This window comes from Oreochromis aureus, linkage group 11 (assembly GCF_013358895.1).
Source record: "Oreochromis aureus strain Israel breed Guangdong linkage group 11, ZZ_aureus, whole genome shotgun sequence".
In the NCBI taxonomy this organism is placed as follows: Eukaryota; Metazoa; Chordata; class Actinopteri; order Cichliformes; family Cichlidae; genus Oreochromis; species Oreochromis aureus.
Window position 1 is genome coordinate 16,009,131 of NC_052952.1, and position 15,385 is coordinate 16,024,515.

The 15,385-nt window shown below is 41.5% G+C and overlaps 1 protein-coding gene and 1 long non-coding RNA gene across 4 annotated transcripts; both read right to left on the reverse strand.

The window, feature by feature from the left end:
* Positions 1-598: 598 nt before the first annotated feature.
* On the reverse strand, positions 599-6,664 carry LOC116318738 (sperm acrosome membrane-associated protein 6). 2 transcript variants are annotated; one of them, XM_039618996.1, is made up of 9 exons: positions 6,449-6,664; positions 6,273-6,359; positions 6,017-6,088; positions 5,776-5,799; positions 5,592-5,669; positions 4,999-5,102; positions 4,578-4,734; positions 988-1,168; positions 599-829 (listed from the first exon to the last, which is right to left on the reverse strand). In XM_039618996.1, exons 1-9 carry the CDS (start codon positions 6,660-6,662, stop codon positions 751-753), a joined length of 996 nt encoding a protein of 331 aa, XP_039474930.1. In that variant the 5' UTR covers positions 6,663-6,664; the 3' UTR covers positions 599-750. The 2 variants fall into 2 exon arrangements, with proteins under 2 accessions (XP_039474930.1, XP_039474931.1); XM_039618997.1 differs by lacking the exon at positions 988-1,168.
* A 1,356-nt stretch (positions 6,665-8,020) lies between these two features.
* On the reverse strand, positions 8,021-11,159 carry LOC120442589. Of its 2 annotated transcripts, XR_005614791.1 has the most exons (3): positions 10,586-11,159; positions 9,905-10,028; positions 9,520-9,544 (listed from the first exon to the last, which is right to left on the reverse strand). It is a non-coding gene; the product is annotated as an uncharacterized LOC120442589 (long non-coding RNA). The 2 variants fall into 2 exon arrangements; XR_005614790.1 differs by having other exon boundaries at positions 8,021-10,028.
* Between the last annotated feature and the right edge of the window lie 4,226 nt (positions 11,160-15,385).

A 15,385-nucleotide genomic window follows, 5' to 3' on the forward strand; every position in this document is an offset into this window, starting at 1 on the left:
TACCCTTTTGACTGCACAACTGTCTGGACAGCACTGAGTCCATCAGCCACTCAGAGTGTAATCATGGTCACAATGTCTACATATGACCTGTTTTACCTCATCACTTTCCCCCCCCCCGTTTTCATCCAGTTGTTCATCCACATTGAAACGGCTGAAAACGCTTACATTCCAGTACTGCGCATGTGTGAAACGCGAGACGATTCGACCTGCTTCATTTCTGTCAGCCGTTTATTTACTTTCCGGCTCTTTGAAACGTCGCAGCAAAATGTCGAAGAAAAGCACCGAGTTTTTTAAATGGACTAACAATGAGGTTGAGTTGTTGCTGCGAGTAACACAAAAGTACGAAGTTGCAAAAGCGAGTGGCCTAAGGTCTCATATTTTTAGCTCAGCTGCCTTCTGGAGTAGCCAAAGAATCTAAGCCTAACCCTCAAAGTCAAAGTGCCCTTAAAGTACCTTAAACCTAAGGTCAGTTTAAAGTGGTTCCTGCCTCATGACGAGTGATGAGGACCATATATTTTTTTTCTAACAAGGATACACAAACACACACACACACACACAAATATGAAAGCAAACCCAGCTGCTCTACACTATGTGGTAGTAAAATGTTTACTCGGTACTACTACTAATAAAGAGGTGGATCCTGCCCTCTAGTGGCGGAAGGAGTGACACACATGTTGTCTGGACTATGACGTATCACTCTGCAGACCAGATGAAATGCCTTTGTTGCTTCAGATACATCTTCCAAACACTCTAGAATAAACCTAAATCATCAGCCTGATGTGTTTCTTCAGCATGACTTTGCTCTTGTATGGATGACCAATGCAGAACCCTGAAACAACCAAAGAAAAAAAAAATAAAAGCATGAATACCACATGATCTATGTGCCCTGGAGCATCATGTATTCGTACGACAGGTGTGAATTTCTAAGCGACTTTGCGGTTAAAATCTGTTAAAGCTGATACTGTGCAAATAATAGTTCTGTTTTACCCCAGGGAGAGAAACACCAGCAGCAGTAAAGAGGTTAAACAGGCGGCGAGAAGCGGTAACAATGAGGCGAGGAAGGAGCGGAGAAAGTCACCAGACGCGGAGAAAAACTGCCCTCCTGGGAGCAGAGACAGGTCAAATGTCTCCTGCAGCTCTGTGTGGCCTGCCACAACCTGGGGGGTCACTAAGACAGACAAGAAGGGATGAAGACTGGGAATATAGAAGAGAACCGACCATGAATAAAGTGAAAAATAATGGTTAAGAAAGTCTGCAGTTTTTTGAGAAATTGTATTTGCTTAGTAGGACTTTCCTCATTTATTAAGCACAAATACAAAAAAATAGTGGGTTAAAACTAGAGATAGCACGATACCACTTTTTTATGTCCGATACCGATATCATAAATTTGGATATCTGCCGATATCAATATGAATCCCATATAGTGTGTTTTTTAATCAATAAAACTGTTTTTTAAATATCTTGCTGCTTTTTGTATAAGTTCATACTCAAGTTAAAAAAAAACAAGCACTAAAGCTATTCTGTTATACCTGTATGCAAAAAATACACTGCACCCAAAATATTTCATAGTTCAGCAACACTGATCAATCTAATAAACTTAAACCCTTAAACTCCATCCTTCCTATTCTGGTATTTTAAAGAGTAAGCAACCTAACTAATAGGGTTCTAAAACTCCCAGCAAAAAAAAAAAATTAAAAAAATAGAGAACCACCCCCCACCCTCCACCTCGTGATGCTTAATCGATGTAATCAACTTTAATTTGATGCAGTGTGAAAAAAAATGCACAGAAATCAATTATTTTTCAAGAATAATTAAATAGATTCAACATCTTTCTTCAACAGAATTGCAGACTGCACAGATGGTACCTTCCCAAAGGAAAAAGTACTATAGCTTACTAGGGTATATTAGACTTAACAGTTACTATATACAGTAATGGACTTCTATACATTTTACATCAGATTAAAACTTTGGGTGTAAGATTCGGATAATTATTCATTAAAAGCTAGACATTTTAAATGAGAATAAGAAAGAAAAGTATGTCTTTGTGCCCCCCTTTTCCCTGTTCATGCCCTATCGGCCCCCCTGGCTAAATTTTGCTAGATCCGCCCCTGCACCTGGTGTAGAAAGTAATATTAAATAAATTCTAACAACAGCTTATCAAGCTTAAACGTGCTGCTGTTGTTCAGCCGCTGGTTTCCTCTGTCTGGCGCGAAGTGGGCAATAAACAAACAAGAGAGACGGACTAGCAACAGAAAAGCCGATCAGCTGATCATTGATCAGTTTCATGATTGAAGTAGCAGCAGCAGAGGGAGGGGGAGAGAATGACAGGCAGTCACTCCATATATCGGTTGTTAAGCTTAACGTGAAAACGCTTTATAAACATTCAGAGATGAACTTACACACTTGCTTTACTTCTCTCTGGGATAACTTCCTCGGAGATGAACTGCCGGATTGCTAGCGAGGCTACACACAGCCGCTCTATCACTTGACGCATACTGCTCCGACCCGAGTTACGCCATGTCGCAAGTTTTTTGAGGTGCTTTTTTGATATTTAATGGATCGGATTACATTTTTTATTTCCCTTCATATCCGATCCAGTAATTTACTTCAGAATCGACCGATACCGATACGTAATATCGGATCGGTCCATCTCTAGTTAAAACCCACCAATTCAACAGTTGTAGAATTTAAGAAAAAATGTGCCAACCCAGAAAACTAAAATAATTATTCAAATAATGTAATGTTCAGGAGGTGAGACGCACATGTGCTTTTAATATTATACCCATATACATAATTACACATGCTAAGCTGTGTAAAAATGCATAATCATGAATGCTAATAGATACATTCATATAGTCAAACAGTTATTTTTATTCTTTCCTCCTGTCTAGAATCCCCTTTAATTCCACTTTTCGGTAAAACACAATCTGTACACAGGGAATTGTCTGCACAGGGCTCATTTACATTTTGATATATTCTTCCACATTTCTTTAAATGTGTTAACAACTTTGTTGCCAAAGGCATACACCCAGCAGGTCTGATGTATTTTCCTGTAGGAAGAATTTGGCTAGAAAAAGCAAGGATATAGTCAAACTGGATGTGCTTTAGATTAGTTAGTATTTAATGTTAGTTATTAGTGCTTTAGATGGGCTAGCCTTTAGATTAGTTAATATGTTCCTCTTTTGTTTTCATGCATATCACTCCCTCTTGACTCCAAACAGCCAGTGCTTGCTTTGCCAGCCAATAGCTGTATTAAGATACCTGCAGCAGCACGTCCTCTCAGCAACACACTTTCCAAATATATTTTATTTGCAAGGTCACTCAGTGGTAGTGGAATAGTGTTTAGAAACCTTGGGTTCATCATAATTATAATTTTATTTTACTGGATGTGAACATGTTTGGAAGTGCACCTGAGCAGTAGACTCAGAAATAACGAGCTTTTCAGCAGCTCAACAGTCCAGTCTCTTTTTATTCCCCTTTTCTTCAGTGGATTAGTGTGCTGTATCTACATTGCAGACTGGTTAGACAAACTGAAGAAAAATCAAACTAAGAAAATATTTTTTTTCGAGAAAACAAAACAACTAGTGTTTCCAACTTCAATATTATAATCCAAAACTAAATCAAACTTCTAAGGAACAATTCTGCAACAGGCTAAACCCATTTTCAGTGGGACCTTAGAGCCCTCTGACCTGCTCAGCATCACAGCCTGACACGCAACAATCCCTGAGAGAAACTCCTGCCTATATAGTTAATAACTTCTCTCACCCCAGGAAATAATACTTAAATACCAATAAATATTAAACTTATATTAAACTTATAGTAGTGCACAGTGTCTCAGTCAAACACGATGGTAAAAGTTAAGAGTAAAAAAATAAAAGTAGATATATTTACTTATCATCTATTTATTTCTTAAACTTCAGACTAAAGTCCCCCTCCTTCATACCACACTTCTAGGAAGGTGACCATAAAAAGCAGTCCCAAAGTGCCAGGACATGCACAGCACAATGGAAGTATAAACACTGTATGTTTGGAGGTCACAGGCCTCTTTGTGACACACAGTAGCCAGCTTATTTAGAAAGGTGCGTTGCTAATTTACAGTGATTTTCCAGAGGATGTTAATTTTGGATAGAGAAGGCTTTCAATTAAATGCACTTACTGGAGACTTTAGAGACTTTCTAGCCAACTACTTAGAGTGTCTCTGAGTGCAATCAAGTGGTGAGCAAGACAAACAGGAGCCAGCACTCACGTCTCTGGAAATTTATGGGAGAAGATTTGACTGGCAATGGCAAATTTAGAAAAGAATGTGAAAGTTCAATGTACCCTCAAAAACATTTCTAAGCTGTTCTTTCTCATTTAAACAAGTAAAAAAACATTGTAAATAACATAATATCTTTAAAATAGTTTCATTACATGTCAAAGTTAGGACCTATTTACTTATTTCAGTTTAGTGTTTAAACCTTTCTCTGGTACAAAGTATTGTTGCTTTAAATGTGAAGAAGATGCCTTTTTCCTGGTACAATGACTCTCCCATTGATCAGTAAAATTTCCAAAGATCCTTCTAAAATCAGATATTTTACCTGAGATATAGTAGTATACTCTGATAAGGGAGAGCTGGCCCGAGTACACCTCACACTGGTAGGTGCCCTGATGCTGCAAAGTCACTGAGGGGATGGAGTAGAGCCTGTCAGCGCCCACAGTCACTTCTTTAAAATGATCCAATTGCTGCGTTTCAACCTGAAGGATTAAAATCTTCTCAGTTTTTTTCTGCTTCACACAAACAAACTTCCTTCAATTGCATAAAGTGTTAATAATAGTCTGTAGGGCAGAGCTAACTCTCTTCCAGCTCCAGCCTCATATTTGAAAGGCGTGAAATCATGTTGCTCATTTCGTCTAACTCTAACTTTAGTAAGCTAGTGTGTGTATTTTGCAAAAATGTTGAACTGTTACTTCTAACAGTATGGCAGTGACCCAGAATGATTCACCATATGCTGAGCGTACCTCCTCTGCGAACCTCCAGATCACTTCAATATCAGTTGGCAAGGCAAATGGCACGTCGCACCACATTCGAATCCCGCTGTTTTCCATAACTTTAATTTCTTCCACTGAAATAAACATACAGCCACCCACATGCACACAGGCAAATGCACACACTCAGATAACATTTGCACAGGGGCAGCTCCTGCAGCCTGAGCTCTCCTTAATGATAATACTTAAGCCCAGTCTCAGAGGAGTCGAGTAAAAGTGATGATATTCTAAAGAGTGGCGGTGCTGTAAAGGCTTGATACGAATACCATGTGTGTGGGAGTCAACTGTCACCTTACATAAAGAAACCAAGGACTTAAAGAGTACCTCGGGGGCTCTGTGCAAAAGATATAATGTGTGGAAATAAAACCTTTCCTCTGTCTCTCTTTCAAATCCTCACTTTTTGCTAAGAGCATTTCAAGGATCAAGAGTGGATGCTTATGGAGGTGAAAATAGAGCTATTTAAGGATATGTCACATCTGGATTAATACATATTTTCTTAGTTGGAAATTGTGACATAACAGAATCAGTAATGTGTTAGAGGGTATAATACGGATATCAGTGCTCACCTGGGCAGTCGAGAGGAAATTCACAGGAGTCGTACTGGCAGGTAACACAGTTGTACACTGCACCTGCACTCTGAAAACCTGATGGGTGAATGAAACCGATACTGATGACAATATTATTTTGTTTCTAAAAGCAATGATTGTTATGTTGTAGAGTCAAAAAAAATACAATAAAATCAAGACAAACCACATGGGGGGATACATCCGGAGACTGTGAAGAGAATAAAAAACTTTGATTAATAAATATTACTGATACAGCATCCAGGAGTGAAAGCCAGTTAAAGCAAACCACCTTCTGGATCCTTCATGGTATTTGAAAGGCTCTAAAAATGTAACTGGCATCTTAGAGAGAGTACAGTGAGCTGTGATGACCTAATATAAGTTATTATGGACAGAAAGATGGAGGAAAAGGGAAGTCCGTGGCTCACCTCTAGGCAGTTTGGAGGCAGCTGAGATGAAATTGTCTGCTGCTGTCTGCAACCTTTGCTCGTACACAGTGTCTGATAGATGGAGGGGAGGAGGAGGAGGAAGACAGAAATATTTGGCTCAGTGCATACTGGGGAATTGTGTGGCTAGGGGGCATCGTTTTTTGTTTTTTCTAACTTCTCCCTTTTCCTGACCTCACTTAGCAAATGTATTACTCTTTTATCGATGCAGCTATACAGTCTACAGGTGTTTAGCTACCGTTATTCAGCTTTTGGTCAAACTCTTCCACCAGCGGGAGGATCTCTGCACCCAGAATTTCCTTCAGTTGGATGTCATAGCCTTTACCTAAAAAATAAAGAAATCACATATCACGCAGATTTTTACATGCTGTCACAAACTGTTCCAAAATCTGCAAAAAAGAAAGTCTTTCGCACCCACTCTACCAGCTTCAATCACGGTCTCATTATTGTTGAATATGCGGTCCAGCTTCTCGAAGCAGGCGTCAACGTTTCTCACATTGTACTCGGTCAAAACGTGACCCCAGCACAGACGGAGACTGTCTTCCACATTCACAAAACACTGATAGCAGCTTTGAGACAGGCACAACAGCAGGCTCACACACACAAGCCTCAATGCAGATGTGTACATCTTTCAATGTGAGCTTTAAAAACTAAACTGATGTTTCTCTGTAGGTGTTTTGATTCAAATCCTGGTCTCATAGTGACTAAAAATGTGGAAATTCTAAGGTTTTTGTTTTCTTTTTTCTTTAGGGCTTGATGAATTAGAGCCCTGTATTTGTGTGCACATCCCACACGGGGATAAAAGTAAAGTCTTGAAAGTGTATCACGCTCATCTTTTCTCGACACAACAGGAGAGCATCACAGACTCCTCTCTGTATTTCCCACCATTCTATTGTCTCCAGTCCCCATTTCCTGCTGCCTCAATGCACCAGTTTTACTGCAGAGCACAGAGATGGAGCGAGCCAAGGAGGGAGGTGGCAGCAGCAAGAGGGAGAGGGGCAGATGAAGATGGAGTTAAATGCTTGTGTACGTGTAGGGGATGGAGTGGGAAGGGTGCCGACGTGAAAACCCAAGAGAAACACATAATATACGATAAATGAAAGTCTACCCGGCGGTGTGGGGTGGGGGTGGGGGGGTGGACGGCGAGACGGAGAATGAAAAAAAAACAAAATATGAAAATAAAGAACAAAAGGGACCACAAAATCGATGGGGCAGCAGAGCGAGAGAAGGAGGCAGTGCACAGTTTAGAAAAAATTTTATTGGTGAAAAACAAAAACGTGAGAGAAAGAAAACAGAAACAAAGAAGAGACAAGGGGAGGTGAGGGAGGACACGCAAGTGACAGGCAGAGGCAGGGAGAGAGGGAGCGGGACTACAAATCAAGTCGACTGCCTCATCGCATCCTGTATCCCCCTCTCGTCTCCCATCCTCCTCATCCCCTCCACCACCACCCCCCCTTCTCCCTTGTCCCTCACTCCTGGTGCATCTCCATGGCAACCAGACAGGGTGCCTAATACATGAACTTAATATATTTCCAGTGGCAGGGTGAGCTGGGTACTAATGCATTCATCTGTCTCCACACAGACAGGCCAATCAATATTAGGCAAGAGTGTGCTCCAGGACTGCCAAAGTCAGACAGCTAGTCAGATGGTTGGACATGGAAAATCCCAAATGAGTGTGTGCGTGTATGTTTGAGGGCATTTAATTGTGTCTAGTGACAAGGACACTTTGATCATTTTTGCTGCTACATATCCAAACTTACTCAGAGCTTTCAAAATGTCTGGCTGTGAGAAAAGAAGACTTTATGTATATGGAAGATTTGACACTTAAAACAAAACAAAAAAAAGGAAATAGAGCAGGATCAGAGAATTCCCTAATCTCAGAGACTGTCTAGATAAAATTAGGGGAAAGCTGGGATACGGTATATTTAGTGCATTTTTTTTAATCATCCAATAACATCTTTTATTTAAAAAAAGAATTACACAGAGTATGTTTTCACATTTTATTAACATACAATTGTTAAAAAACAAACAAACAGGAAAGTATGAAAACTTGTACATGATCAAAAAAAAAAATGACGCCACAGATTTTTGAAGATGTCATATATGCCGGGGTCACAACCCTTGGCTGTCTTCTTATTTTGCACCCCAACTGGGGTCTGTAACACAAAGTCAGCCAGAAGGGTTGGCTCCCTGAGACGGTCTGTGCTGCAGGACAAGCAGCCATTCTCTTCTTCAACCTGAAAAGTCTTGACGGTCACTTACAGATAGTGAGATGCATGAAATCCAGAAGAAACAGTGACAGGTATCGCCTGTCACTTTTCTTGCACTTAAAGTGCTTTTAAAGAAACCACTTTAACTGCAAGTGGTATCAGATATACTTTGTAGAAGAGAAGGAGTGTATCATGTTGAATATATTTGCTAAAATGATCCCCTCCTCTACAGGATGTTGAAACTGAATGCAGCCCTGTTCCCGAGGACCTCACCTGTGACCTGCTTTGACCTCACAGGTTAAGGGTCTCAGGGACAGAGGGGCATACTGTAAAATTAAAATACACTGAGAGGGTGTAAAGACGGAGCCAGTTGTTATACAAAAATGCCAAAACGGAGTTTAAATGAGTTTAAACTCATTCGAGTTAAATGAGAGAACTGCAGAGTCACTGCACCGAGACAAAGAAATGACCTCATCTGACATTTGGATTCTGCGGCACCAACCGGGCTCCTGGTTTGCTGCAGATTAGAAGCAAAGCTGATCAGTTCAATTAAAGCGTAATCGGCGCATAATCATGATAGATTTGTCCACGTTTTATCCATGCTAATCTTTTTGTTCTGCAGTGCATCAAATCAGATATAAAGTAACATTTTTCACAGCAGGCACACATAATCTCAGAAACGCAGCCGCTGAGAGCTCATTGTGGAGGAGACACAATTAATTTAGGGGAAACAATTAATTTTAAACTGTTGGTGAATGCCACAGGAGTTTTGGACATAATTTCTGAGCTAGCGTGGACAAATTACAGTTTCTAATAGCTTTTCTGAGCCCACTGAGCTGAAGAGGTTTTAAAAATCAATTTGTGCTCATGTGAAATATGTTACTAGACCTTTTACACGCTGGAACTTAACACACATACACTGAAATCTTAAAGTTGTCAAAGCTGACAAATAATCATTTAAATATGTATGCAGACTTTGCATAGGTCACCTTTTCTTTTTGTTCTCAGTAACTGTGGCGGTACGAAAGTTACATTTTCCACAACTCGCTGTAAAGAGGACTTCAGATTACTCCATCCAGTCTGAGACTTTTTCATTTCAAAGCGTCTTTCAGGATCGACAACGTCTCCGTGCAGTTCTTATCATTACGGCGTTGCACTGTGTTTTGTCCATCCATTTCTGAACGCAGGGCAGCGTCTGTCTTCTAACTTACCAGCAAAAGAGGAAATTAGTTTTCAAAGATTATGAAGAAAAAAGAAGAACCCCAGCAGGACACGGGCGGCATGCAAATTATCAATCCACCTGTAGATGACATAACATAATTGCACTGCTTGGTCACTTAAACTGTGGTGATATCACTATAAAACACTTCAAAGAAAGAAAGAAATGTCATTGCGTAGAAGTATTAGAAGGCAACGCCACCCACTGGTAGACAGACAGAATGACACACACTGACTGGGGAAGACTGCATATGACCATACAATTAAAAACAAAATTGGAAATATTTGTATTTCATAGCTCATCTGTGGAGAAATAATGTTTCCATCTTGTTTTAAAACATTTGCATGAATTTGAAAATAAAAAGCCGCAATGTGTCCACATCAGTTTGCTGCATTAAACTGAACTGCATTAATGCATATTAATGCATCACGAATTACCTACAGGTTAACTTTATAAGCGTCAGGCCTTCACATTTTGGGACACAGAGCTGCGATTTTTGAGGCTTTCTTTGTTAACAGTTGCAGCTGGGGCAGACCACAGGGAACAGCCGGAATGACTGGAATAACTGCAAAAGAGGTGGAAATGAAGGTTTGTTTAAAATCTTGTCAGTATCCAGAGAACAAAACTCTGAGTTAATTACGCAGCTCACAGAAATGATTATATCCAGGTTAATTAAAATGCGTGTCATTTTATTGCCTGTCATAACACTGAAATTCATTGACAGCTGTGAAGGGGAATAAATTAAAACAGAGATGCACGAATAAGGTGCAAACAGAAAATGTGAATTAAAATGAAGGGCAACTTAGACACAAAACGCAGACATGACCTCGACAGCATGCAGCATAGATTCTAGATACTAATTGAAAGGCTATTCAGCATACGGCAACAAAGACAGAAGAGCAGAATAAATACCACAAATACAGGCACTTACAGGAGGGCTCTCATGCTTATTCATGCAGCATGTTTTATTACAGTCAAAGAGAAGAATGTGAAGTGAATTAGTGATGACAAAAGTTTTGTATTATAAATCATTTTAAAAGCAGCATAAAAAAATACCATTCTTACTCTACATTGAACTTGTGACATGAATGCTTTAAAAGAAAAGAAAAGAAAGAAATTCACCTTACACTCAGCCTCTTCTTTCCTTTTCTTCCCCCAGTCAGAGTGCTTCTGTGTTTCCTCTCAGCTCCCTCTCTTTCTGATGGTCTCTGTCGGGGCCAGACAGGGAGCCCAGCGGCAGGTAGGTTACAGACAATAGTATTGATTCCATTATTCTTCTTCTCACTGCCTACCTGCCTGACTAACAGCAGCACCTATACAACGCTTCACCTTTTGTCTCTGCAGGGCTGTTGTCACAAACACACAGAGCTGCAAACAAGGGAAAAATAAAGAAGAGAGAGGGGTGAAAAAAAAGAAGAGCTCGCTTACTTGTGCGCTCACATTCTCGTGTACACACCAACCCGCCTGGTGCACATACTATCCAACACTTAAAAACGACACACACACACACACACACACACACGCACATTTACCCTCCATGCTGCATAAGTGGTCTCCAGCCATCTCTTTTTCCTTTCCCTCTATCCAAGTCTCCTCTCCTCCTTTTCTCTCTCCTTCTTTTACACTCTCTGGTCGTCATCCTTCCATCTCCCTCTTTTTCCTCACACGTATTTCCGAGTCTCGCACAAACCCGGTAACCTCCCCAACACGCTCACACGCACGCACACATGCACACACGCACACAGTCGCACACACGCTCCAGTCTGCAAGCTCCATATATCTGTGTGAAAGTGTGAGAGAGGGAAGGAGAGAGGGAATGTGAGTGCCGTGAGTGCATGCAAGTGTGTGTGTGTGTGAGTGTGTGTGTGCGTGTGTGAACGAGACGAACTCCGTGTGTGTGTGTATGTGTGAGGGGAGGTGGGGATGGGGGGGGTGAGTAGGGAGGCTAGCAGAAAGTGGGGATGGAGGGGGAGGGTCAGAATCTCTAATAGGATGAGAATAGAGAGAAAATATGAAGCCCAGGAGTCTCATGAACCTGAGAGGCTGACATTACTGCCTCCTCATATGTGTACAGCAATCATACCGTCATCAAATTGATTACAGGATTTATGGTGTTGCTCCAACACTGCTGTAAATTGCAGCTGGAGTGACTTCAAACACACTAAATAAAGCCATGGTGGAAAGCTCTGCTAATTGTAAAATGCGTCTTGATTATACAGCTTGACATCAGAGGTGAACAACATGCATTTAGCCATCCTGTACAGCCGAATTCATCCAAATGAGTCTGAAATGTGGGGAGCTGTTTAAGGAGCAATGAGGAAATAACATAAAACCTGCACCCGTGTTGCATGCATAAGTAACAAAACTGCAACAGCTTTGCACGTACCTACAAATACATTCAATATTTCCGCTCTTTGTTCAATCAGCTCGCATCTCTTAAGGCAGTTTGATTCTAATATTTGAGCTCGTCTCCGGGAGGAAAGAGAGTTGCCATTGTGCTTGTTGGGTAACAGAATCATACAGCCCCCAGGGAAATTCAGAAATGAAAGTAAATCCAATTTGGACCCACTGATTGGCTGTCTCTTCAGCGAGAGCGAGCATAAACACTACACTTGATGGGTAAGCGTCATTAATGGCTCTAAAGTGTTCTGACCATGTTTTACAATGCAGCGTATCACCAGTGCCTCACACATTTAGAGTAAATGGGGGTAAACTGACTACGAAAACACATTGCTTTTGGCCACAAAGTAGCTGCAGTGATGAATTGATAAAAAACCTCAATGTAATGAAAAGCTAGTTAAGACCTTGGCAACTATAAAAATAAAATAGGCGAGGAGATAAAGAAAACAGCAGGAATAAATAGAAGCACATTGATTGCTTGTATCATTAGGTGAAAGTTTCAAAAGCCTTCTCACTAAAAAGCAAGAACTGACCAACAGCAAATGAAGTGAATCCATCTTCACCTTATTTCAAAAGGGATTTTTCCATAAATACACAAAGCAGGAAAAAGAGCATTCACTAATAACACTCGGCTAATTAAGCTGCATCCATGTAGGCTATATAGTAGTCTGTGTCACTTTGCCGCTTGTATTCTATACATATACTGAATTTACACTCTTCAGACTCTTAACATCCTCCTCCGTAGCTGCAATCATACTGTAATGGCAAGACACCTAAATTTGCATAGAAACAGCACTACAGAACGTGTTTACACAATCTGCTGTGATGTGTGCATTCAGTGGTCGGCGCAATTCCTCTGCACCGAATGCGAGTTCCTCGTCTTGTGCAGCACATATAATCCACCTAATCCCGCTTTAATGTCACACAGACAAACTCCTGGGCGTTTACAACACACATATTCTGGCTGTGGATGGATTTCAGAGTGCAGGAGCCTGTGCCTGCTCTCCTCTGCCAGTAAACTAAAGCATCTCTTTCCAAGACAGAGGCAATGTGGGCGCCATTTTGGCTGAAGAACCAAGAAAAAGCCCCTCTCTAGCAGAACAGCAAACCCAAGTCACAAATGCAGAACGTCACAGTCACGGACAGGTGTGTGTGTGTCTGTGTGTGCCTGCAGCTGCACTCTGCAGTGCCACTGACAGACAAAGCACTGGGAGTGCTCCACAGGGATGACATCATCAGTCTAGGATGATGTCTGCCTTGTCTGTCTCAGGATCAGGATGCTCTAGTTCGCCGATGCACCCCAAGAGATTGCACATGGCATTGTTGTGGCAGCGCCGGTTTTCACAAAGTATCGCGCAAAGTCTGATGTAGGCAGAGTAATGTAAGAATTTCTGCCTGAGCAAGCGGGAGCTTCAAGGAACTCGCAGCACTTCATATAGAGGTTGTAGCATTTTACTCACAGTCCCAACAACTCCTGCAGGCGTTTTTCTAAGCAGCATATGCGCATGCGGACGTCATGAAAATATGTTCACATAACAATCTGCTCACACATATGCGCAGTCTGCTGTATATGCGGAGATGGAAACCAGGTACAAGAGGTCGCGAACGCAAACGGTCTTTACTATGTCAACATGTGACAGAGATAGAAGAACGTGCGAGGTTAATCGCACTTCCTCCCATGCACATTATTATCACTGCTCCACACACCTAGCAGTTGTCTGATGTTCAACTGTCTGCTCAGGCAAGAGAGCAGTGTTGCGTGGCGGATGATAAAGAAGGCTACGACTGACAGTGCAGAATCAGCACATTTCTGATATATGCCCCCTATTTTCCACCCCTTCCAGGAGGCACGGTGGGGGGGGGGTGACTGTAACGCACTGCAGATGGCTGCTGTTTGAACCACCAGTCTGACTTGCTGAGGGGAAAAGGAGAGGGGGAGGAGGCAGGGAAGGTTTCAGGGTAATGAAACGGGTATAAGTACAACGGCAGACACGCAAGGCTTCTCAACCTGTGGTAGTATACAGCAGTGCGTGGATACTGTGAAATGCTGCAAAAATACAGGCAGGGATTTCATGAATGTCACAGTGAAGCTGTATATGATGAATGTTACTTATGTGAGGTAACTGAAAGAGGGAGAGAGTAGTAGGTTATTTTCATTTAACGAGTGTAGTCTTACATATATTAATTAATTGCATCTTTTGTGTCTTATTTCATCATTTGGTGCTTTAAAAACACCTAAAGTAACCTGTGTGGTTATATGCAAACAGCTTGTTAAGCAGCCCCTTTCCTCACAATATAGGGCAGTTGGATTATTTTCTAGGGTTTTTCTTTCTTTAGGTATTAGTTTCTACTCAAAGTCAGAGTCAGCTGCTTGATAAAAATGGACGTTCGGCGTCCTGTCTTAAGGGTATTTCTGCTGCAGTATAAGCCACTGATTGCTTTACAGCCAACAACCTGTCAAGCAGTGGGTAGTCATCCCAACAACTACAATCCAACTGCCACAAATATTGCCCATGAAATGACACAGACCCGGGAAAGAGACTTCATGAGGGTTTGCCCAAAGGAGAGAGCATCATGATAAAGACCTTGAGGGGATAAAAGGCGCTGCAGTTGAAAAGGACGTGCCGTGTCATTAAACACTAGGAGATCCGCTCACAGAGTAACAAAACATACTTACCTCTCTGCTGGTGGTACACTAGACGTGGCTAGAAGTGACTCCGCAGGGAAAGCTAGAAGGTTGTACAGTTATCTCCGTGCTGTTTATTATGCGAAACCATACAACCAACTACCTCACACTGCAGAGCACAGACTGTAGAGACTCCAGACAAGATTTCAACAGCAGGACGTAGGCGTCTGTGTACATACTCACCTTTCTGCCTCCTACCCCATGCCCCGCTTTACTCTTTCAGCAATACATTCATAGTGTAAGTGACCTCTTCACTACAGAATTTAGCAAGTGTTGAGACTGAGTCGCACAAACTCAAATGGGAATTTATCCTTTGATTTCCTTTTGTGCACTTCTCATTGTGCTATGGAACGTCTCTGTTTGCTCTTGGATTTGGGCAAAAAAATCGATTCACTGACATTACAAAGGGCTGTTTTTTGTGTGTGGGGGGGTTCTATTGAGCTCTTTCAGTGGTGTGTTTTCTATTTCTTTTTTATGAATAGCAGGAAAAGAAGAATAAGAGATGCATTTTACTTCTGAGCTGTAATAAATGGGGACTGAACCTGCAATCATGATTGAAACGTGGGAACTGTAGGCGGCTGCAACCACACAAAAATTCACCTACGGTCCTGCAGTGATGCCACGGGAAGGAAAGTGTTAAGTGGCTGCAGTGGCACATGTTGTACAGAGCACATGTATACAAAAGCACAAAGACTCTCGGCATGCATATGTATGATGCTGGAGGATGGCTTATGTAATCAAATGTACTGTAGGAAGGAGACAACCTTGCTGGTCTGAAATTTGACAATGCTGGAACAGAACTATGAAAATCCTTTTCCTGACATCTAAGCCTCTCA